This window comes from Blennius ocellaris, assembly GCF_963422515.1.
Source record: "Blennius ocellaris genome assembly, chromosome: 6".
NCBI lineage: Eukaryota > Metazoa > Chordata > Actinopteri > Blenniiformes > Blenniidae > Blennius > Blennius ocellaris.
In genome coordinates, this window is record NC_137655.1 from 12,559,204 (window position 1) to 12,584,597 (window position 25,394).

The following is a 25,394-nucleotide window of genomic DNA, read 5'->3' on the forward strand; positions in this document are numbered from 1 at the left end:
TCGCATTGAATTTGGAAACATCCTTCAGACAGTGTAAATTCCTCATTTCACGTCAGGCTCCCTGAATAAGAAAAGGGAAGTCTTTGCAGAGGTTATGAGAGAATCATACGATATAGTTACCAGGGCTGAGGAGAATAGACTGGTCACACAGGGGAAATTTGAAAATATCCCTGTAATGTTCTAATCGCTGCAGTGACACAGATTTCCATAGTTATACTGTACTTTTCCAGGATTTCTAGTCTTTGATGCCAAATGTTGTATTATTATTGAATATGAAAATATTACTCTAATCAAAATTGACTATAGGTGTCATGTAGCATGTCTGTGAGCTTTCAAGTATATCAAATAACTGTGTTTCATATCTCTGTGCAGTCTTAATTGGAGTCATGTCTGTTACTGTATTATGTTCACGTTTTCCATAAAGAATTTTTTTGTTATTCACCGTTTGGGACTTCTTGGAAGAAAGATTTTTTTTCCTCATTCTTTGGCATCATTAAGCTATGGCCTGTGAGTTACATCATCCGCATATTTCTGGAGGATTTCCACATGACAAGCAGAACAGCGCTAAGCTTGAAACTAAAGGAAAAAAATTCTACTTCTCCTCTGATTCCTGGAATTCAGAAGCCCCTGCTGGGTGACTGATGGAACTGATGAGACTACATCTCAGAAACTAGGTTGAAATGCATTAAAAAAAAAAAAAAAAGGTGTGTTAACATGAGCTCTGCTAAATGCTTTCCGTTGAATCCCTCTGCTAGGATTCTGGAGGAGACAGGCTTGTATGCTCACAGACACAAGCGGGTGGGCACCCTGTCAGGCGGCATGAAACGCAAGCTGTCAATCTCCATCGCCTTCATAGGGGGCTCTCGCTTGGTGGTTCTGGATGAACCCACCACAGGAGTCGATCCCTGCTCCAGGCGCAGCATCTGGGACATTGTTATGCAACACAAGAAACGTGAGTGGCACTGAAATACTCTCATTGTGAACCAAAAAAACTCAAAATCAAAAACATTATTGCCCCGAATTTGATCGCATACGTACCTCATATTCATCACTATGGGAGAAGGCCACAAAAATCCAAGATGTGTACTCAATAGAGTATCAGTGGAGGCATATTAGCTTTTGAATTGATTCATAGTGATGTCTACACCAATAACTGAATGTGTATCGATAATCATGGTAATTGATGCACAGCCTCTGATTTGGTCTTCAGAGAGTGTGACAAACATTAGATGCTGCATCTCTCTCCTGGCTCCTTATTTGTTTTAGTATCTAGTTGATAGATCAAGTGATTGCTTAAAAGTGTCTATAAACCTGTCTGTATTGCTTTACATTTTATTTTCCTTATATTGTTTTATAGATAGATAGAAAACTCAATAATTATAGCTTTCAACTGTTTTAGCCAATTGTGTTCGGACTTGCAGTCCAACTGTGCTTCATGGCATTGAATTTTATGTACCCTGGAAGCAGCTTGTAACCGTGGCTTTGAAAGGTTATACAGGAACAACGTTTATCTTTACTAATAGGACACCCCAAGCTCTTCGAGAAACCGACAAGACTTTGCACTTCTGTGTTTAATCACTTTAGTCATCAACATTTACACCATATATGTGTAACTAACTGCGTTGCATTTTACATTGTCAATGTAATTGGTAGAAAACTCCATGCTGTGAAGTGCACACACAGCACACATGATTCAAACTCTCCCACTTCCAAGTGTTTTCCTCAGAAGAAATCTTCTATCTACTCTCTCGGAGACAGGAGCAACAGTGAGCGATGAACTTGGAACAGAGCCTGCGGGGTTTCTCTCCTCCGTAGTCTCCCACCTGGAATTCAGCATATAATTAATCTAAAACAACTCCACAAGTGTTTCTTTTTTTTATATATTTCAGCCCTCCTGGGGTAGCAGCCATGATGGCAACAAGCCTCATAAAGGTCATATAATTGTAGGTGTGGAGAAGATTTTGTAATTGGCACTGAGTCAGTTTTTTTGCTGCCAGGAGAATTTCTTGAGGAAAAACAAAAAGTTTTCTGCGTAACTCGCTGTCCCTGTACCTGTTTTTACTTGAGTTGTTTGGGCATGACATCTCTTCTGTCTTGATTTGTCTTGGCAATGTCTAGTTTTACTGTGTTTATTTGATTTATTTGAAGCCACAAAACTCTGACAGAGCTTTACTGGCTGGTAAACTAATGTGATTCTTTCTCCATCCGGATACAAAAAGAAATGGAGGGTTATTATGTCATTTTTATACATTTTCTTCTGTTGATGGCGAATGTGAGCATTCATAATTATGAAAAGGATGTTTTTTGACCTCTTAGACCGCACCATCATCATGTCCACCCATCATCTGGACGAGGCCGAAGTGCTGAGTGACCGCATTGCCTTTATGGAGAGAGGAGGGCTAAAATGCTGTGGATCTCCCCTCTACTTGAAAGACAAGCTGGGTCAAGGCTACAAACTCACCCTCACCAAGAAGGTATTCAACGTTACAGGCTTTCACCCACCATGCACTTGTACAATACTAAAATTTGAATTATTTTGACACATCAGTTTTAATGGAAGGAGATGAATATTCTCTATCTGTGTCAAATCTGCATTTATTAGAAAATCTGGACCCCATTTAAAAAAAAGAAAAAAAAAGTTATTCAAATCAATTCAATAGAAAATAGACAACAAAAGCAGCAAACACGAAAATGTCAAAGCAGCGGTCAGGAAACTAAAAGAAGATGCAGCTGTACAAATTGCTCAGGGAAACAAACACAACAGAACCTCATTACATGCAGTGCAGACCCCCATAGTCCCAAGCCATCCACTGTGTTCCCAAATGTACATCTGCCAGCTGGCTATCCCATGTATCCATGCTGAGAGGGCCAAGTTTCTGCTTTTAGACCAGCATGAGTATCTGCACTCACATGGTTCTGTAGAGGGTAGCACTCTTGTCTTTCTGTTTTCTGTGCCTGAACCTATGTATATGAGGCAAAATCACACCTCTAAATTGCCTATTGGTGTGTATACAGAGTATAACATGTTAAAAACATGCAATGAAAGAGATAATATAATCAGAACACAATGTTAAACGTCAGCTTGACAAGGTGGTTTTTCAGAGACTTTCTCTCAACTGTAGAAGAAGTTTCACAATCAAGGGGCAGCTAAGTTGAAAATCTGATCTCTTATAGCCCGTAGCTCAGTTCTTAGGATGTGGAGGATGTTTGTGTCTTGAGAATTTCCTTTGAGGCACATTGTAAAAATGTGTGAATGTCAGCCTTCTGTTTTGGCCCTGTGATGGAGTCGACCTGCGCAGGATGTACCTGCATTCGTCCTGATTTGTCTGAGATTGCCTTTAGCACCCTAAACTGTATTCATTGTTATAAAAGATAGATGAAACTTTTTTTTTTGACATCTTCTTTTCACTGAATAAATACCCAGATGACCCACAATCAAATAAGATAAGGTTTTATGGCGGTTTTTCCAACTATTTACACCACTCAATCCTAGGATTTCTACACAAATACAGTGAATGTAATCAACAACCTTTATCTTCATATGAGGCTTTTTCCTTTTTCTTTTTACCACATGGACCTATCTTGAACACAACATGTTCTGCATAAATTGGAACATTTCCGATTGTGTGATTTATCGGGAACCTGAACTGTTCATGCGAACACAAATCGTCTGTTTGATCCCTGCAACAACCAATTAACTGCAATAGTGTGATTTGTATCTGTTATATTGAAAAAGTGGCAGATGGACTGACTGTCCACATAAATGATGTTCTGCTGACTTATTCAGCAAACTGCAATGTTTAGCTGTGGGCACTGTCTGCTGTGTAGTTTCTCTATCTCATATCATCTTGGATATGTCAGTGTAGTGTGTTATGTGCTTTCCAGACTATATTTTGGTCAAGGCTAAGGTTTCCTTCTGTTTCTAACTCCATCTAAAGTTGTTCCTATGTTGTTCAGCTTTTTGAACAAGCTAAAGGCAAATACTCTGAGGCAATGTCCAAATAAATGTGTTTCAAATTTCATAAGTTCTCGGGTTTTTTCGCCCGCCAGTCAGATGACTTGTGTGACTTTTCGGTGTGCTAGAGAAAAGCATGAACAGTATCTCATAAAGCTGGCTAACCCCAGTGAACCATTAATACGCTGCGAGTATTAATTCTAGATTAAGCCAGCAGTGGGAGGGGAAAAAAGAGCAGTTTCACTTCACTTATTGTTTTTCTTCTCACAGATGCCAAACTCTGAGTCACCCCGGATTGACGATGCTGAACTCAAATCCTTTATCCAAGCCCATGTACCTGAAGCACGGCTGAAAGAAACCCATGGAGGTGACTTGGTCTACTCGCTGCCCCCTTTCACCTCATCGAACGCCTCCACATATCGTTCTCTACTGACCGCTCTGGACTCCAACCTGGATGCCCTCCAGCTCGGAGGCTATGGCATCTCTGACACCACGCTAGAGGAAGTGAGTGCAAACACACCCACACACAAAAACATAGATTTTAGGCTACATTTATAATAGTAGAAAAAAACATGTTCTACAGCTGATGTACAATGTGCAAATCTGTCAGTAATCCCAGAGTTGATGACACTGATTGTCAGCATATTGTGCATCTTAAAGGCATATACTGATACGGTCTTTGCTCTTCTTGGATAGTCATGTGTTGTTGTTGTCTCTGCAGGTATTCCTCCAGTTGACTCACAACACAAATGGTGGTGACGGTCCCCTGTCTATCTCAGAGACTGTGTCTGACTCAGCATCCATCGACAGCTTCCCTTCAGACCGCAGTGAGAGCTTGCCCAACTTTGGTGACAAGATCGGTAAGTTTTCTAGTCCTGCTCCCCCTCGCTGACTCTCTCCTGCATTTCTTTTTCATATGCTTTTCTTCCATCACCTGCACGCACCTTTTTTATGGGGTAAAAAAAAAACTGTTTTATCTTTTTACTGGACTTCACTTTTTGAAATGTTACCTTTTCATACAGCCTCTAAAAATATTTTATGAATAGTTCTTTTGGTTTGTTGTTGTTTTTAGAATCAACTTGCAAAGCTTCACCGAAAACTATAAATACTGTAAGTAAGCTTAGAAATGATTCCACTTCCTTCTCTTTCTGTTTTAGACCTGACTAGTTCATCCACACTGAGCGGCATTGCCTTGGCCTGGCAGCAGATGACAGCAATACTGATCAAGAGGTTCCACCACAGCCGCAGAGACTGGAAGGGTCTGTTCACCCAGCTCCTGCTTCCTGTGGTCTTTGTGGTGTTTGCTATGGGCCTGGGCTCCATCAAGAGTGACCTGCAGCATTACCCTGAGCTGGAGCTCAGTCCTGGGCTGTACAAAGTTGGAACGAGTTACTCCTTCTTCAGGTCAGTCTGCACACAGTAGAAATACAAGAGATGCTCTGAGATTGGAAAACAAGAAAGTGAATGAGGTTGGTGCTCATGGAACATTTGTTTCGGGCTTGTTCATCAGTCCAGTAATTGTTGGTGTGTTATTTCTATAAGGTTTAAAAATATATATTCCCTTAGCATTTTTTTTTCCCACTGAAAGATGAACTCGGTTTGATAGCCAAAGATCAAAGGTGAAGGACATGTTGACCTCTGATGAACCATTCTGACTTTATTGGTCATAAGTTTGTGTCACATCTTGCTTGTCCTATTTTTTGTAATTGTTGTTATGGAATGCCATAATTTGTTAGAGCCACAACAGAATTTACAATTTTGTAAAAGATCAACTTCAATCACTTTCAACCAAAGCACACCTTCAATCGAGGTGACTATGCCCTTGATAGACTGATGACCTGGCCACAGTGATTCACCCAAACTCAAACTAAAACATAGAAACTGGAAACCTGGAGAAACTGCTACCCACTTCACCACTGCGCAGCCTCATAGCACCTTTCATCTGACAATATGCACAATAATATGATTGCCACGCAGTCACTAATAAAGCATGACCCGTTGTGTTGTGCAGAGCTGCCTTGTTTTGTTATATATAGATGAGATGAATCTGTAAAGCCACAGACCCACAGACTGAAGCTAATCTGCAGTGGTGTTGTAAGGACATGTCACACTGGGAAAATAATTCAAAGCTGTAGTTTGTTGAAGGGCAGATGGACGAGAGAAAGAGAGAGTGAGAGTCAGAGATGGTTGTGATGAAGATGGCTTCCATGCTAGATCAAAGAGGGAGAGATTAACAGTGTCAGGAAATTGCGAGATGTCTTCATCCTCAAGATGTGCTGTTGTTGATCAAGAGAATGTGGAGCAAGGGGGAAAATGCTGAAGTGCTAATCCATATCAAAGACCAAATAGATGCTCCTCCCTCTCCTCTTTACCTTGAAATACAAAGGAGGTAAACATTATACATTGGATTTTTTTAGTAAATCAATCTTCTTGTTAGAGTGGAGGTTTCAGAGGAAAGTTGTAATTTAAGGCTGACGATGCTTCTTTCTTTTTCTGTCTGAATTTATGAAATACTGTAGTAATTGCGTGTATTTTGTTGTTCGTCAAAGCGAGATAATACACCAAATAAATCAATTCAAAGCAGCAAGTTGTGTGCTGCTTTTTTATGTACATTCACTTGATTGTACTAGTTTCTCATAGAGGGAATTTTCTATCAGAGACATTCAATTGACCAATATTTACTTTATACAGATGACTGTACTTACACAGTCGTCTTAATGAGCCTATATACGTGCAGTACATGTAAAAACCTGATCATGCTGGAATTATGGTATTACTCAACTTAATCAAGTCAACAGCATGATTTAATATGATTAACCATGGCTCGATTTGTCCCCAATACTCTGTTGTCTTCATGCATGTATATCCGTTATGCATGCATATTTATCTAATTATTTTGCATGCAGTATGTGCATGTGTTTAGCAGGAGAAATGAAGAAAGAAAGAATGAAAAAAAGAAAGAAAGAGAGGGACATTTCATGGCTATTGCATTAGTCTGTATGTTTTTTTCAAGCCTTGCCTTTTGTTAATGCCGCATGAAACAAAATGCTGTCCATGTCTTGTCATGTTCAAAAATGTTTGTGTTTCCTCTGATTCGAGTCTGACTGTTTCCTGACTTCACAGCAACCAAAACCCCAGCTCCAACCGTCTGGTGGACAAAATGATGTCATTCCCTGGGCTCGATAACACCTGCCTTGACAAGTCTAATAACCCGTACGTAACTACTCTTTAAATGCCAGCTGGGGTTTTATTTTCCCAAAAATGACCAAACTGCCACTGATACATTAAGCACTCGTGTTCTCTCTGGATCCCACCCTTTTCTTAAAGTACAGCACATTCATATTTGGCTCATTGTCATTCTTTCCTTGCCTCCACTTTTGCCTTGTTTCATTTTATACGATGGCTGGCCTTCAATTTCTGTCACTCTCTCTGGCCTCCCTCCCATCCCTCCTCTTCATTTTCCTGCTGCAACAGCTCAACGTATGTGACTGAAAGCCTGCAGCAGGACGCTGTGATGTGGGAGCATCATCTGTATTCTATAAACACCCTGTGTTTATAGGGCAGATTTTCCCCTTGCAGACACTCAAATCAATGTTGGCACTCATGAACCAGACCTCAGAGGCATTTTAAAAATTCCCGGCTAAGCTAAATGAGAGAGAGAGAGAGAGAGAGAGAGAGAGAGAGAGAGAGAGAGAGAGAGAGAGAGAGAGAGAGAGAGAGAGAGAGAGAGAGAGAGAGAGAGAGAGAGAGAGAGAGAGAGAGAGAGAGAGAGAGAGAGAGAGAGAGACCTCCACATACTGTCCTGTAATTTCAACACAAAAATGATGCTGTATTAGCATACTTCATATACACTGATTGGTCTCATGACCAACGCCAATGTTCATGACTCATTTCTAATGAATGCAACAGGTGTGCTTATGAGTGTCCAAAGACATGTGCATAGCTGCCATCTCTTTTTGATCCACACACTGTCTTTGGAAGCATTTTGGCAGTAAGCAAAATGTGACAAAGCTGAACTGCAGCCCACACAAACACATATTTCACACAATATGATTTTACGGGACATATTAAACAGCTTTTGAAACTGTTATCACGAAGAAAAAAAAAATGAAACTTGAGCCCACTACAAATCCCACCAACTCAGCTACTGCATGAGTCGGGGCTTTTTAAATTTCTGGTTCTTGCACTATAAGCAAACCAAACAGCAACATAATGCATCCACCACATCCACTCAGATTCATTATATGTTCCAGGGTGTCTTTCAGAATAGGACTGTCATATTATTATGTCCCATCATTTTACAGAACCACCTTTTGACTTTGTAAATTGGTTTCTTTCCCCTTTTAAGGATCTGCAGTCGAAATACAAACAACTGGATTTCCACAGGGAACCGATCCAAAGCATTTAGTGTCTGTAAATGCGTCCAGCAGGAACAGGTGAGTCTGGGTCACTGAGAACAGTGCGTGTTTGTCAGTGAGTGAGATTTTGTGTTTTCACTTGTGTGTGTGTCCTGGCACAGGAACGCGTCCTTCTGTGCCTGCATTGGTGATCGATATAAAAAGTACAAGTGTAATGCATTAATGTCTTCTGTACACTGCAGATTTGTGATGCGGACAACTTCCAGCCCCCCCACAGTAGCATCCCGTCATCTCAGGTCATCTATAACGTGAGCGGCATCAATGTGGAAATGTATCTTGTGGCCACAGCCAATGACTTCATCAGGAACAGGTGAATGCGGAAAGTACTCACATTTGGTTAATGGAGCCACTTCATTGTCGCCTCATTAATAATTCACTGTATTCTGTGTGGTACATTAAAAGTGCACTGAAGTTGCACAAACTGCGTGAAATAATGTCCCAAGAAGATCCAAGAAGTATTTCATAATCTTGCATCAGTTTGCTGAGTTAACCCACTTTTAAATAGTTTGCAAATAATGTATAGTGGGGTTTTTCTTTCTTTTTTTTTTTTGTTTGAAGCAAGTGACCTAAATGAAATGTACTAATTTTCCATGTATTCAGTCACAGACTTGTTCTCTCTCACTCTTTCAAATTAAATATGCCAGTCACTTAGAGAGCTTCAAAATGGTTATAACCTCCAATGCATCAGTTTCAACAGAGGTCTGGTGTTTTGCCAAAAATGGATGTTCAGAGATTTGATTAATTGAAAAGGTAACTTCATTAAAAAATATGTCCCTTTAAAAAAAAAAAAAAAAGAGTAAAGATCAGGGCCAAACTACATTTTAAAAGCCAAAAAAAGAAACCCTTCCCAGACCATCTCTTTAGTCCTTCCTACAAAGTCACAGCACAAAATCTGAATGAACCAGTCAAATGTCAGGTGCATGCAATGACAAGTCAGATATGTGCACTGGCCGAAGCTATTGAAAGGCTTCAAACGGCTGCATCGCAAAAGGTTTGATTGTCGGGAGGAGCAAACAAAAGCATGAGCATGAGCATGAGAGCAATGGCAGCTGAAGCGAAACAAAACTGGCAGGGGATCATGTCAGTCATAAGATGATGACACTAGAGAATGATGACTGTATATTAAACTGTATGTCGTGATGAAGGAAATTTCCATTGACAAGTACCACAAAAATCCCCCGACATTGGCTCCTTTAGATTAACCACCAGATTAGCTTTACTGATTGTAAATTTGTGTCTGGTCTTTTGTAAATGATTGTTGCTATACTTTAATTTAGGGCTTTGATGGTAATGCTTCATTTACATACCGTGATTATAAAAATTAAGTACGATGTGGACTTCCTCAGCAGCAATTTGAACTCCTTCTTTAATCTATATATCTTTTTTCCTTTTCCTAACAGATATGGAGGTTTTGCTTTTGGCTCACCACTTCCACCTGACTTGCAAATGGATGTTGAAACTGTGCCTAAAAACCGCACACTGTCTAAGGTATCCTCTTTCTTTTGCTTCTCTGCTGCCTGCCTCATTATCACTTTAATTGCTACGCTGATGAGTTGTTAAAAGTGAAAAACATGACATCCTTACAAGACTTGTTTGGCTACAAGATCAATGATTTGCAGATGGAGCTGGATTGTTACACCATCAGTGTCACTATAAACATGCTTTACTGCAGCAGTTGTGCCACTGTCTTTGTGTGTAAATGTTTTCAGATGACATCTGCTTCATTTGGATTGTGAAAGTGTTTAGTTGAGAGGCCGTGTTTATTTTCTGATCCTGAGCAATGTGAGCAATGTGAATTGTCATGGATGTTTGTTTGGGTCCATCTGTGCAGATTTGGTTCAACCCCGAAGGCCACCACACAATGCCAGCATACTTAAACAGCCTCAACAACCTAATTCTGCGCTCCAATCTTCCAGCGGACAAGGATCCACGCAAATATGGTGAAACTTGAGTCTGGATTTCCCATGACCAATTGTTTATCAAGTCTATGACAGTCTCAGCAAGGTGATCTAGAAATAGAGATACATATTTGTCATCAAGAAAGGTAGGGTAAAGATTAACATACAACTGTGTGTGAAGTTCATCAGTATTAAAAAGGTGTTCCTCGCTAAGCTGAGCACCTATTGCATTTTCTATACAAAAGTCAAAGGAAGCTGTAAACAGTATGTGTTTTCTCATGGTTCATTTCATTGGAGAAAAGCCAGGGGGTGCTGTGTGTCCTTACACGCATGTCATGATGCATCCTGAATACTGATGAGTGCCACTCACAGGGGAGCTATGCAAAAGAGAAACGAGGCTTGCCCACATTTTCAGGACTGTTTCAGCTCCGGGTATCATCCTGACCATCTGCCTGCGGGCAGGAGTGCACAAACATACACACACTCACAGATACACATTAAGGATTGCTCATAAAACCCTGCAGTACGTGCACTGATATGCAGACTCGCGCATATTTATCCCTCCATAGACGATAAAAGTGCTCAAGGGTATGGCGTAACCGTTTACGTGCAAACTTGTGGCTGACTGGGGGTTGTCGGTGCCGACATCCAGGGGGATTACTTTCAAGGTGACTGGTTGATCCGGTCAGAACGAGAACCTAACCCCTCTGCATTGCGTGCTACAGTATTATTTCAGGGTTGGGTCCTTTTTGGATGTCAGCATCAATCTGTTTTCTTCACGCCATCCTCAAAGGGATTTCTGACCATAACCGCCCACTGCTGCAGATGTGCATCACACTTCTACCCACCAGTCTCTGTTGTTCACACTATAGATTGTGATCACTCCCACCTGCAACAACTTTATATTAAAACTCCTTCTGACAAATCCCCCTGAGAAAATGCAGTTACTCAGCTGTTAAATAATCTAGCTTTATAGGACGTGAACTGAAAGAAACCCTATTTAACACTTAGAAATGAAAGAAAGATCATTTCTGGCTTAAATCAGTTAGAACTACTGTGTTCCAGATCATGATCTAGTTTGGTAATTATGAAAGTTCATCTAAAGGTCCATCAACCAATACATTTAGCCAAATATTTAAGCAATGCATGCACATTATATATATATATATATATATATATATATATATATATATATATATATATATATATATATATATATATATATATATATATATATATATATATATATATATATATATATATATATATATATATAATGGCAGAAACAGAAATTCACAGGTGCCTTCCACAATTTGTGTTAATAACTCCTTAGTTTTGGGGCTGCTGGACAAACAAAATGCACACTTCTGGATTCATTATCTCATTGGATAAATCAGGAATAATGTATGCACTCCTTATTTGCAGATGTGTGTTTTTCAGGGTGAATCTGGGGACATCTGACTTCATGCTGTATTGATGTTGTGTCTCTTGTTACAGATATACAAGTTAGTGGGACTCAGCAACTGCTGCAAAGTTCCCCTCGTGCCAAGCACTAATCCTTCAGCCTGTTGTGGCGCTGCATTGGTTTAACCAAACTTGGAGCCTATCTCAGGAAATGTTAGCAGAGGCTTGTGCATTTCATGTCTGTGAGCATCTAGAGGACCCTGAAAAAAATGATAAAGAAAATTCAATTTCCTCTGTGTGCACCGGCAAATGAAATCATCTTGCACTATATTTTTCAATTGACCATGTCCCAGGCTAAGAGAATATCATTGCTCATTTAGGTCCCGCGCTGAAAAATTGCTCACATGCTGGCTGTTGTTTTTCTATAGCTAACATAATACTCTGTTTCTTTCTATTACAGCCATTTCAGTTTCCAGCCACCCCTATTTTGGCCGGGCTGATGATGAAGATGCAGTGTAAGTACCATGCTTAAAGCTGTTCTGCTAAAATGACTGTCTGCATATAAAAACACAAATGTTTGCAAATAATTGTGAAAATGTTCCACAATTAGTCCCCACTGTTTTTCAATGCTATTCGCTGTTGTTTGTCTCACCTGAAATGCAAACATCTCACTTTTCAATTCTATGCATCAGAGTCAGGGTTGATGCAGGGCAAGCGGGTACATGACAGCGGTATTTACCCATATTTGATTTTCTAAATGGATTTCAATGAGCTTACTCTATTGATCATAGTCCGTGTAATGAGTGTTCATCCTGACTTTGGCACTGAGGTGGATTGATTCTACATCTACTTCCCAAAATAAGTATATTTAAAACACTCCACGTTCTGCTGTAGAGACTCCAACTGCAGGATGTTGTAAGCATACACATAAACAAATGTACGTGTGTGTGTGTGTTCAGGAGGATCAAATCATCAAAAGATCTGTCATTCAGTGTTACTGTTAATAACTTATTCCATGTACTTCTCATTTATACATAACACTGTTTATAGTAAGGACCTGCTAAAGTTGTGCTTAGGCTTTCCAGCCCTCCTGTTACACACATACACTCGTGGCATTGCCCATGTTAGATATTCAGTCTTGCTATCTTTGCCACAATGATAACATGCCTGTGGTGTTGCGGCTGCTCCTGGCTATCTTCTGTAGTTGGGTGCCCTAAAACGGCAACCACTCGTCATTCTCCACTATCCTCTCCTGACCACGGCCCCCCACCATACTCCAGCTTGAGTGGCGGTTTTGGTTCAGTACGGTGAGGAGTTAGCACAAAAGCACAGGAGATGAACAGGTACTCGCCAAGTACAGAAAAAAGTTTGAATGAGCACACTGGTCTGAAAGCAACCAAGGGATCAAAGATTCAACTGGACTTTTGGTGTCTGATCTGGACAATAGGCTCTGCAGGCTCACAGCAGCACCACTGGCTTACTGAGTATATGGCAACAGCAGTGTGGAGCTGTTCTCTGCATGGAGCCATCTGTTCCTTTTATTGTTATCTTTGTCAAAGGCAGGACGCAAGCGTCTCTTTTTAACATCTGTTTGTTATTAATGGTATTCCATTTACTGTTAGCCACTTCAATAGTTAAAAGGAGTCAATTCCCAGCAGGGAATGATACGATAATTTGTGGTCAGACTTTAAAATAAGCCTTTGTTTTCAGAGAAGACTTACACCTGGTTGCCTCATTCAAAGAGATCCAGCACACCAGAGTATATTGATTGGTTTGTGTACTTTGTTGTCCCTATTGCAATGGAGTCTTACCTCAGAAAAAAAAACAAAAAAACTACAAGAAAGAGTAAAGCGCATCACAATATAGTGGCTATTAGCTAACAGAGTTCACACATGGTAATGTTGTAATTAAAAATGGAAGTTAAAATTAACTGCACAATCTGAATGATCCTATCTTTGTCCCACAGTGTCCAGGGAATGCTGCAGATCCTTGTGGCTATGTGTGTGTTGACAGGCTACTCAATTACGACAGCCGGTTTCGCCATCTATGAAGTTAATGAGCACCACAGTGGGTCTAAGAGGCTCCAACACATCGCTGGCATCAGTGAGCCCTTCTACTGGACTGTCAATTTCTTCTATGACATGGTAACCTCTCATCATTGATTATATACATGATGCAATCACATGATATCAAGACTTAAAAAAGACATTTCTGATTTTTGTTCCATCTTTCTTTTTCATCAACAGGTCATCTATATGATCCCCGTGACTCTGACCATCGCAGTGATCGTCGCCTTCCAGATTCCAGCGTTTACATATCGACACAATTTGGCTGCTGTCACACTTCTGCTGGTGCTGTTTGGGTGAGTGATTCAGGGAATCTTGTCAAATCACTGTCTGACTGTATTTTATTGTTCTTTAAGCTTGTAGCCCAGGCTTTGTCTGCTTTAAAAATTCTAAATTAGACAAGTATATGTCAAACTCAGGACATACCTTGAATGCAACATATGTTTTTTTTATCTTTAAGGCTGCTGATTTTGTGTGTTAGTCAGAGTGGGTGTTTCCTTTACTGTTTGTTTTTACTTTAATGTTTTAGCCAACCACAAATGATAGAAGTGGTTCGCAGCCATTCTTTGAGGCAGATGAGGGTTTGCTGTATAGACAGTATAGAATATGTTTAATTTGTCAAACCGTTCAATCACATTACATTTCATCACTATAGAGGTCAAACACAAAGAGAAAAGCTATTTTTAATCATAAATTATCTTAATTTAGTTGACCATAGTTTTAATCTTGCATTCCTGTTGTGAAAACATATCCATTTGTCAAAAACCACCATTTTAATATTTAACTTACCCCAAGATTCAGATCACAGCTAAGCAAATGCCTTCTTTGCTGAAAAATGGATATAACGCATTTAAAATGTAATCCAAATGAAGCCACACTTTCACATTTGTGAGTATGGGGGAAGTTGATGTTGCAGCTTTCCTGTGCTTACATTCATTGGAGATTTCACTGGTGACAGCATCAGTATCATGCGTATAAAAGATCTAGAAAGCATCTACAGTGCTCAGATCACTCACGGTATGACTGTTATCCTCAGTTTGAACCCAAACCCTTCAACTAAGTTTTATTTTGTGTCAAACAGGAAACCGTAGCTTCAGTTACAGTGTGTTTGCTGCAGAGGATTTTTCAAAGTCATCCTATCAGTCAAAGTTTTTTTCTGCATTTCCGAACGTCTGTCCTTGCATATGCACTGTGATTTTGAGCTTCCACTGCGTATTACTTTGCGTGCCATGATGTAGGATTTACAGCACAGAGCATACGGAGACTGCTGTTGTTCAAATGCAAACACAGCTAAAAAAAAAAGTCTGAAAATCTTGCAAAGACAGATGGCGGTCGGACTGAAAAGATGATAGAAAAATCACTGCCAACATGTTTTGCCCATTCAAGCCAAAGATGGTCGAGACAGCAAGGGAAGGAGGGAGAGGGATCAGGAAGCAACAGAACTTATGGAAAATAACAATGTGATTTAGTGTAAGATAGAAGCTAGTGATCTTATAGGTTTTGAAATCAATCTGAGAATGAGATTTAGATTTCAGGAAGGGATCAATGTTGTGCTGTGTAATGTTTCCCTCATCTGGATTACAGTGATTATTTACATCAGTCCACAAGTGGAGCTGGATTTTAGGACCCTGTGTTTGGTCATGGGCCTTGTCCTCAGCTGTGATTCTCAGAAAGTCAAGTCAGCATCTCTGTTTCTCATTTATCAGACAGATGTCTTCCTCCCAAGCAATGAGTAATCGCAGTGCTTCATCTGTCAGGCTGCAGCCACCTGGTCTGGTCCGCACCCTCTGTGCTTCTGTTCCCTGTCATAGCTTGGCACCCAAAGTCTGCCTACCAAGCACCTTTTTTGGGCATGCCACGCAGATGCTTTGTCTCTGTCTGGCTCTATCTGTTTGTGTGTGTCTCCTTTATTTCTCGCCCTGTTTCCCCCCCCCCTCCTTTCCCCTCCCTGTTTCATTCTTTCTTCTCCGCTTTGTCTCGCTGACCCAGACACCCCAATCAAATGAACAAGCAGATTATGTTAGAGGAAAGAGAGAGTAAAAAGAGGAAAAAGATGTTCTGCCACCTGGGGAATAAAGAGAGCAGTAATTTATCTTCCTCTGTTTTGGCATCATGACTGAATGTTTACCCTGCCTGTGGTGTGGTATTTCTACTCTCTGTCTTCTGCCTTCTTTGGTGCCCATTTCCATCAGGCTAACAGTTTCTCACTTTAGTCTGTAAAAGTCCTTACCACTTGGTAAAACAAATTTGAGGTTGTTTTACTTTAGAAAGTGTTTCTGAGGAATACTTTGTTCTTTGCTTCTTTAATATTTAAAATCAAACAGAGCAGATGTGGGATCTTTCAAAATGCATGAGTTAACTTAAATCTTGTTCTGTGTTTTAAAGCGTCTTGCCTTTTTCACCTCCTCAGGTTTTCTACCTTCCCATGGATGTACCTGTTAGCGGGATTCTTCAAGGATGCTGAAATGGCCTTTATCGCCTATGTGTGCATCAATCTCTTCATCACCGTCAACACCATCATCTCCACCTCTGTCCTCGACTTCATCAGTAAAATTTCACAATACCACCCTGAGGTCAGAATGTACTGCCAGAGTCTATGTGTTGTTTTTCCCCTCTCAAGTGCACTCACAGTAAAGTACTTAAATCTACCGTTTAGATTTTCAATATATTGGTAAAATTGAACTGTTACGTTGGCTGAGGTAGAAAGTGAACACTCTGGGGGAATATCTCAGGAGGCTGAACTAACTTTTACATGGCATCAGTTCTTTTCATCCAACTGCAATCATCTCCTGCATATTGTCTGTTTTTCTGTAGGCGATCCAGGCCATCTTCAAGAGGCTTTGCCATGCCTTCATGATCTTCCCCCAGTTCAACTTTGGGAATGGGCTGCTGGAGCTGGCCAGGATAAACATAAACGTCCAGCTTCTTATGGGCTATGGAGTTGATGCCTATATTGACCCATTCTCCAGTGATGGCCTGTGCTGGATGTTTCTCTCCTCTTTCATCCAAGGCGTGTTCTTCTTCAGCCTGCGTCTACTGCTCAACAAGTCCCTCATGCGGAAAGTCAGGTAAGGCAAAGAGGCAGTATTTTGATGTTGATGAACTCCCGAGTTATTCAGAAGTTTTATTCTGTCATTGTTTTTGTTGGATTTATCACCTTAGATGTCCACACTTTGTGTTGCAGAAAACCCCCCCAAAAAAGAAAACCTTCTTTCAGCCAGTTGAGATAAATTAAATGCAAATAAGATGCAAATGTATTTTTAATAGGCAGTTAACAACACTAAGTAATTAGAGAAAATATTAACAAGTGAAATTACACATCTCAAATGAGCCAAGCGGAGTATCACATTTGTTGATAAATATGAGATCAAAATAAATGCCAGTTGCTCGCAATATTTTACCCTCTTGTAGGCATCTCATTTGTGGCAGAAAGACTGTGCCCCGGGTACTGTGCGAGGATGAGGATGAAGACGTGGCAAATGAGCACCAGCGTGTGTCCAGCGGAGCCGCCTCCTCAGACATCCTGCAAGTCAACCAGCTCACCAAGGTCTATCAGCACCTCAAGAGGAAGATCCCTGCTGTCAAAAAGTTGTCTGTTGGCATCCCCGCAGGAGAGGTAAAACAATTTATTCAGATTATTGATACAATGAAGGAAATACATTCATCCTCCAGGGCATGACCAGTGAATGATGTTCAAATATGAAACCCTGGTATCAATCTTACCTGACTTATTCTCACATGCCAAAAAAACCCAAAAACAAAACAAAAACATGAGGCAGTTGGTAATCCACCCTTGCATCTTTGATACCACTTTTTCCAACTAGGTAATGCAATTAGATTGGTCTCTGGGACAAAATAATGACCACAATACTGTTAATATGTGTGACTCTAGTAAGTGTTTTTATAGTCTGTAGCTTTTTATATAGAATATAGACTTTAATTCCATTTTTGAAAAAAGGAAAATTATGATTTCCCATTGAAATAAAACTGCTTATGTTTTAGTGCTTTGGCCTGCTGGGAGAGAACGGAGCAGGAAAAACCACCACTTTCAAAATGCTGACGGGTGATGTAATGCCGACTGATGGGACTGCACAGATCAGGGACTGGGAAGGGTACGTTTTAAATGAATTATTGCCCTTTTTACTTTCAAACACGACACAATGTTTTATTAAATGTATTTTATCTTAATTTACATTTCAGTTGTACCTCACTTGAATGTTTTTAAAACACAGCCAACAGTAACTAATGGCTTATTCAGAAACTGTTCTGTTGCATTGTAAAGCTGCCTTATATTCATGTTACCTGCCTTCTGGTGCTGATTTGTTCCTCGTCTACATGGTGGGTATTCTCAGCACGACAGTGTCAAGATAACAAGCCCCCTGAAACATCCGACATGCCGACATGTCGATCTGACCTGCACCGTGTGTTGGATACAATTTACGAGAATCTGTCTTTCTTTGCCTTTTTTTAACCCCAGGCGTCTAGTGGACATCATGGAGTGCCGAAGCAAGGGAATTAACATCGGCTACTGTCCCCAAGTGGATGCACTGGACAACCTGCTCACCGGGGAGGAGCATTTGTACTTTTATGCTCGCATTCGTGGCATCTCAAAGAAACAAATACGAGGGGTAAGGAATCTCTGCAGTCTCTTGTGCTGCTTTTCAAACCTCTGGGAAAGTGACAACATCTTCCGCAGAATGACACAGGATCTGATATGAATTCAAAGGTGCACTCCCACTGCAGGACGAGGAGCTGCCGCACGATGCATGCAGAATCAGAGGGTGTGAAGTGTTGACTGACGTGCACTGAAAGCCATACCATTTGAAGCAAAATGGAAATTCTTCTGTTGGCAGCCTGTGTGGTCCAAAGTTCAGAATTAAACTGGGGTTCTTTGCCTGAGCACAGCCTTGTATTTAAATGATGCTTTAATGATGAGAGGATCTTATCTGGCATGTCGCTTTAGCCTTATTCTTCCCATTTATCTTTCTGAGAACTAATCAATCTTGCTTCTGTGGTGATTACTGAGTGTGCCTGTCTTTGACTGCTGCAGACACAAGAGAAATCTGCACAGCAACTGATCAACACATGATTTGATTTCTGATTCTCTATTTCTATATACGGTAGTCTTTATTTCAATTCTTAGGGGGAAAAAAATTGTTTTTTGTTTTTTTTATTTTTTCAAATTAGGACTTGAAAGCCGAAAAACAAATGTTGACAGTTCTGGGCTCACACAGTGGGCTGATAGATATACAGTCACACATGCCTGTATAGACAGTAAAGCACATAAATGGATGTTTCTGGCACTAATCCCCATCACTGCTGTTGTTATGACTCCTCTTTCTCTGGTCAGGGTAGTGACAACAATGGCTATAATGGCCACTGCGTCAGCGCAGCACTAATTCACAAAGATGAGGTTATATATAGACTTCCTCTTGTGTTGTCTCCCACTGACAGTCCCCGAGCTGTGGATAATGAGACAAGCCTTAATGGGGTCATTTCACATTGACATGGTTTTGTCGGCTTAATGAGCTGTTACATCAAAGGTGATAGAAAGTGGCTTTTACGAGTGAACATAAAAAAAACCCCAACTTATTTTGATCTGATACCATCTGGAATGTGCTAGGTGCTCTTTATGCCCAATCATTCACACTTTGAATTAACACTCTGAATACTGTGCATTTGTGGGGAATTTTGCATGTTGAGTCAGTGCTCTGATAGCCTTGATCAAAGAACTTGATACAATGACTCAAGACTTTATAGAAAATCAACAGTAGCATCCTCTTACTGAGAGAAAACAGGGGATGTCTTGCAAATACCCAACTCATTGATTTGGATTCTGAATTGTATCCCCATCTGTTGGGGAAACAACAAGACATCAACTTATCAATGAAAAAATCCTCCAAAGCTGTTTCAAAAATGAAGGGGTATTTGTTTTTTTGTTGTGAGCAGCAGATAAGCTTTTGAGACTAATATCGGATCAAGGTCATTAAAGAGATTTGACCCCTGTGTCCACTTTTTCTGATGTTTTTTTTTTCTAATTTCTTTTTCACATTGCATAAACTGACATGCACAAGATACATTATTCTGCTTCAGCCACTAGCAGCGGTGGACTTGAAAGGAGAAAGTCATCATTGTTGTGCAAACAAAATTAAAAATGTATTGGAGTGAAACTGATAGACACCTCAGTTATTTACTGGCTCGGGACAGAAATGGAGCAGGCAATTACACAAAGAAAATTAATATCAGGTTGCCAGTAAAAAGCAGGGCCATCTTTTGGCCTATGCCCCAATACAGCCACATTGCATTGTTGTAAAGAGATGCTGAAGTACTTGTAATGGCACACTGGTCCCCAAGAGAAGGTTTCTTGCTAATGGTATAACGGAATAGAAAGATTAACTTCCTGTTAAGGTTCAGTGATTACTCTGATTGGTTAAAGCCTAAAGCTGATTTGTGACTGTATTTCCATGTGCATGAAAATAGAAAAGAGCATACTGGTCCATGATTGCATCTAATTCTCCTTTAAATTTCTTAATGGTCATACAGCTGTGGAGAGCAATCAGTAGGCGTATTGACTCTCATTAGATTACTGCAAAACCATTACGCATCTCCTGCATTGATTAGCAGTTTACAGCACTCATGGATCAGGATGTTTCTTTACATTTCTCCATACATATACCGAGAGGAAAGTAAAGAAAATGTTTTGACACAAGACAAACTGTTCTTATTCTTGATTATCTATATTTTATTCTTTGAGCTTGCATGACAGCCTTGATATTATGAAGACATTAAGTGTATTTGAATTCACTTGTGTCGACTTTTTCTTCGAGCATGTACAGCACGCAACAAGATGTTTAAAGCTGTATGCTTCTCGCTACGACGTCTTGCTGCCTTGTAAAGTTGCCGTAGTGACATTACAGAGTACACTCAGTTCTCCTGTGTTGTTCATTCAATTTGACATTCCTTTTGCATTTTTTTTTTTTTTTTAGATGGTGAACTACCTAATGAAGAGGCTGGACCTGGACCACCACAGAGACATCCTTACCGACGGGTACAGCTGTGGCACCCGCCGGAAGCTCTCCACTGCGCTGGCTCTCGTCGGCCATCCTCAAATCCTGCTGCTGGTGAGGAAGCACCTGTTCGCGCTGCCGCAGCGCCTCATTTAATTAAATAACTGGCCACCGGACAACAAATGTTAAACTCACTGTACATTGTTCCCTGATCCCTTAGACTTGACAGATCTCATACAGTTAATTAGTCTGCTTCCTCAGGCTCACACCAGAGTGGGCTTTGCCATAGCTTTCAATTGAGTTTCAACCGAAAGTCGCCATGTCTCCTGTCTTTGTTTGCGGATTGTTGTCATTTCTCCTTCCACTCTGCACCTCCCTTCTTCATTCCACTTTTGTACTGTATTTGCTCTCACCAATCCATCCTATGACCTCCAAATCCCCTACCACATTCTATACCCTCTTTTTTCAAACATATTGTTTTTACCAATTGTATCCATTATCTTGCCCTCTCTCTCTCTCTTGATTTCAACATCTCATCATCTTTATGTTTTCCTTTTCTCACAGGATGAGCCAAGCTCTGGCATGGACCCTCACACCAAACGCCACCTCTGGAAAATCATCAGAGAAGAAGTGAAAGGAAAATGTGCCGTGGTTCTCACCTCTCACAGGTCAGAGGAGTTTTCATTCGAGGCAGAGGCAGATCTTCCAATTTCTCATATTAAAAAGAGTGTAGTTACAGTTAAAATATTCCTACAGCCATTTCAGTTTTACCTCAAGGATGTTGGCATTTACACACATGAATACAGCAGTTCGATATTTCAATTTCTGAAAAAAATGTGATGGCATCATGTGTTAAAGTGGAAGAGGAAGGTTATTTAAGGTGTTGGAAAAGCACAGAACGAGGACATGGTGTTGACTAAACAAATATCACCTATTTTGCAACCACTGGCACTTATTTCAAATCAGTGATATGTTCTGTGATATTCTGCAGCATCATTGAACTTATAACATGTCCATTAATGTCTCTCTTATTTGCTGAAGCTTTATCATTGTATGTAGAATAAAAGTAAAAACTTATATGGGTTGTATTTTACAAGGATCCGTAAATGTTGAGTGACATCTTTCAAAGTTTTCTCCAAATGTTTTAGGCTCATTTTGTCGCCAGTTGAAGGTTTTATAATGATCATGGCTCTAAGGATCATAGTGTTAAATGTGTTCATTTGTCACTGTATATATGTATTTGTTCAGTTGTACAACTAATTTATTGTGGGGGAAAAAAAATTTAGAAGTTGATCAATGACAAATTGGGAATTAGATGTACACTAACTGTAAAATGTTTCAATTCAGGTTTTGCAATAGCTAGTTTAAATATTTTGGAAATTACCAAATGGACATTAATAATGTCCAAGCAGTGTCACATTAACAAGATCTTTTGGCATTTGAAGTCTGTTTTTACACCATTTGTAAAGTAGGACTCGTTAGGTGTCAAAGTGTTATGAAGGGTAAACATATTCATAGTATACTGGGAATACTTGTCTCTGATAACACCAGATATGTTTTTTTATTCTATAAGAAGCAGATCTACTCATCACTCTGAGCTCAACACACCCTGGATATAAACCTGTATTTCTGTCTCTCCTCTTGTGTGTATCTCAGCATGGAGGAGTGTGAGGCTCTGTGCACCCGTCTTGCCATCATGGTGAAAGGTCAGTTCCAATGCCTGGGCTCCTTGCAGCACATTAAGAACAGGTGAGTGACCTCTGTTCATTTTCCAATCCATCTATTACCTCAGTCCCTGCTGCTACCCTAATCGTTTCCCTTGTGGTCCTTTGTGCAGCTGAATGCTCAATTTTACTTGTGAGAATGGAGCCCCCCCCCACCCCGAAATGTAATAACACTGTTTTGTTCGTGAAATCTCCTTTGTCCAGGTTCGGCAGTGGGTTCACTGTGAAGATGTACTTGGCTGAGGCATCCTGTGATGCAGAGGCAATCACTGGCTTCATGCAGTGCAGATTTCCCACCACTTATCTCAAGGTGAGCTTTGCCAGCTACCAAAAGTAATGAAAGTACATGGTTGAGAAGAGAGAATAGACTAAATTCATGTGCTGCACTGAAGGTATAAAGTACAGAGAACACCAGTGTATACGCATGAACTTGGTTGGCTTTAGTATCTCCTTTACCAGCGGAGCTGCAGAGCTTGTGTAAGAAAACCTAGGATGATGTCCCGTCCTAGCTGTACATTCGACACCTCAGATCATTGGAATGCACTTTAAATCAATGGGGTTTTTGTCCCTTGGGGTGATTGAAGAAAATTACAAGACACTAAATTGTCTCATCATTGCCCTGCTAAATGTTTAAACCAAAGTGAAGCCAGCAGTTGCTTATTTAAACATCCAACAGATATAAAATCACATGAGCACTAATTTGGAGTCATGTTTCTGTCAACTTCACTTACCTCTTGCGTTTTTTTTTTAGTTCTCATCGGCTCCTGGGGGTAAGATCTAGTTCTGCAGCTGCTAAATGCTCAGACACATTTAAAAGCCAGAATAACCACAGAGCCCGTGAAAGCCATTTCTGAGGATGCCTACAGAGATGACAGATCATTTTCTGTGCATTTGTCAATGAGATTTAAAAAAAAAAAAAAAAAACGTTTTGCAGTTTTTGGCTCCAGAGTAATGTCATGACATTGATTAGCTTAGCTTTATGCATAAACAGAAAAAAACACATACACCACAAAAACACTACATATTTAGAGACTTCTTCTTTAAAATTGCTCAGTTTCTCCACTGAGACTTGAAGGTACCTACTATAGCACCTGTTATTGGCACAAAAGGGAATTCAACAATGCTCAGGGTTGAAAAATATTTCAATGTTTTTTTTTTTTTTTGGTGATATTTAGTGTGGAAAGTTTGAACTATGTGTGGGGAGCAACTTTGTTGTTTTTGTTTGTTTTCCAAAAGTTTAACCCCCAAAACGTGTACTTTCTGTCCCAACACACAGGACCAGCACTCTGCCATGGTGGAGTACCATGTCCCCTTTGCTCCTGGAGGAGTGGCTGACATCTTCAACCAGCTGGAGTCCAACAAAAATGCTCTGCAGATCAAACACTTCTCTGTGTGCCAGACCACACTGGATGAGGTGAGTGGAAAAACGACAGACGGACATAAACTGAGAGAGAGTGGGAACTCGTGAGAGGTTTTGTAGGGGTGGGCATATCATAGCGAGGCATGGGGAGAAAAAAAAAGGGACAGAGAGAGGGTGAGAGGGGAAGCAGGGACAGAGGCTGAGTGGGAGTGAAAGACAGAGTAGAGAAAGTTTAAAAGAGGCAGAGGGAAACTGACAGAGGGTATGCCTGGGGGGAAATAAATGGAATATGAGTTAGAGAGAGAATCCATGAGCTTTATATGCAGCCAGTGCTGATATTCTTCAACCACTTTGGCCCTCTGGGGCTCTGGGATTGGAAGATACCATGGGCAAAAAGAAAACGAGGGGGTGGGTTTAACTTCTGGCCAGGTAATGTCTTAAAAATGCACGTTTATGTGAAAATGACAGAAAAAAGATGTTACTTGTATTGTTGGTGTGGATCTTAAATTAGTTCCGCTATTTCACAGGTTTTCATCAACTTTGCAATGGGAAAGATCGGTATGAAAACCGTACCGTTTGACAATGAAAACGGACAGAATGACCTGGACATGATGAAGACAGTCCAGACATAAGAACGACTGCAGCAACTTCCACACTGTGAAAAAGAAATTGTCTGTGTATAGATGATTAGAATAAATCTTTGAATCTTCGGCATCACAAATACACACTATTAGTGAAACCGTCATGACTAATGATATTTGTTTAAAAAAAAAAATCAATCATGAACAAATTTCTGGTGTATTTTAGTTTTTTTTTTTTCATTTTTCTGTAACATGACTCCACTTGTATGTTTACCTGTACTTCTCGTGATGAAATGGCTTTTGAAGAGTGAACTCTCTTGTGATATTTAGTCATTTCTCTCTGTGGTGGAGTTCTCTTCACCACGAGAATAGTGCACAATACTGAATTCAAAGCCTATAATTACTTTTCTTTAATCTTTATATCAGTGAACCATGATTGCCATCTTCTGAAAACACTCTTCTAATAAATATATAACATAAGACGTTAATTTCTTTAAGCTGAGGTTCATGTAATTATACCCACGAAATGAAATCTGACAAAAGAAAATATTCACACTCGGAACTCAATATGCACTTTTCCTCTACTCATTAGCACTTTCTCTAAGGGCATATCTAACTTTTGGAATTAATAAACTGAATATTTAATGGCCTTTCCTGCTGTTGGACCAGCTCAACATGGTCTGGAATGTATCAAGCCTATTTTTGTAATTGTAATAAAGCTATTTTTCAAGTGCAGCTGCTGTTCATTTATCTATTTTACATTTGCTGTGGTTTCTGCAATATGGCACAATTAGGATGTTGGATTTTACTGTTGTGGTAGAACTATAACAAGCATTTTAGCAGATTTTCAGGGGTTTTGCAGTTTACTGTCATGTTATGGTTTTTATTGTTTTCTCAAATGTATACAGCCTCAAGAAAACCATAGCTGAATACTTAGGAGTTGTAAAGAGATGAAATACTAAGTAAAGAATAACACAGAAA

General features: G+C 40.1%; 1 protein-coding gene across 1 annotated transcript in view; it reads left to right on the forward strand.

Annotated features, from left to right (window-relative positions):
* The window catches only part of abca12 (ATP-binding cassette, sub-family A (ABC1), member 12), a 67,979-nt gene extending 42,831 nt beyond the window's left edge, over positions 1-25,148 (forward strand). Inside the window, exons 51-74 of the mRNA XM_080498170.1 lie at positions 756-952; positions 2,317-2,474; positions 4,226-4,459; positions 4,677-4,815; positions 5,113-5,359; positions 7,079-7,168; positions 8,304-8,391; positions 8,556-8,683; positions 9,774-9,861; positions 10,205-10,313; positions 12,136-12,190; positions 13,642-13,819; positions 13,922-14,037; positions 16,152-16,314; positions 16,556-16,809; positions 17,153-17,357; positions 17,744-17,853; positions 18,219-18,369; positions 20,728-20,862; positions 21,313-21,416; positions 22,405-22,497; positions 22,677-22,782; positions 23,749-23,886; positions 24,360-25,148. Of these exons, the coding sequence (XP_080354296.1) occupies positions 756-952; positions 2,317-2,474; positions 4,226-4,459; positions 4,677-4,815; positions 5,113-5,359; positions 7,079-7,168; positions 8,304-8,391; positions 8,556-8,683; positions 9,774-9,861; positions 10,205-10,313; positions 12,136-12,190; positions 13,642-13,819; positions 13,922-14,037; positions 16,152-16,314; positions 16,556-16,809; positions 17,153-17,357; positions 17,744-17,853; positions 18,219-18,369; positions 20,728-20,862; positions 21,313-21,416; positions 22,405-22,497; positions 22,677-22,782; positions 23,749-23,886; positions 24,360-24,464 (3,391 nt within the window). The 3' untranslated portion in view covers positions 24,465-25,148. The remainder of the gene's footprint in view (positions 1-755; positions 953-2,316; positions 2,475-4,225; positions 4,460-4,676; positions 4,816-5,112; positions 5,360-7,078; positions 7,169-8,303; positions 8,392-8,555; positions 8,684-9,773; positions 9,862-10,204; positions 10,314-12,135; positions 12,191-13,641; positions 13,820-13,921; positions 14,038-16,151; positions 16,315-16,555; positions 16,810-17,152; positions 17,358-17,743; positions 17,854-18,218; positions 18,370-20,727; positions 20,863-21,312; positions 21,417-22,404; positions 22,498-22,676; positions 22,783-23,748; positions 23,887-24,359) is intronic.
* The last annotated feature ends 246 nt before the right edge of the window (positions 25,149-25,394 follow it).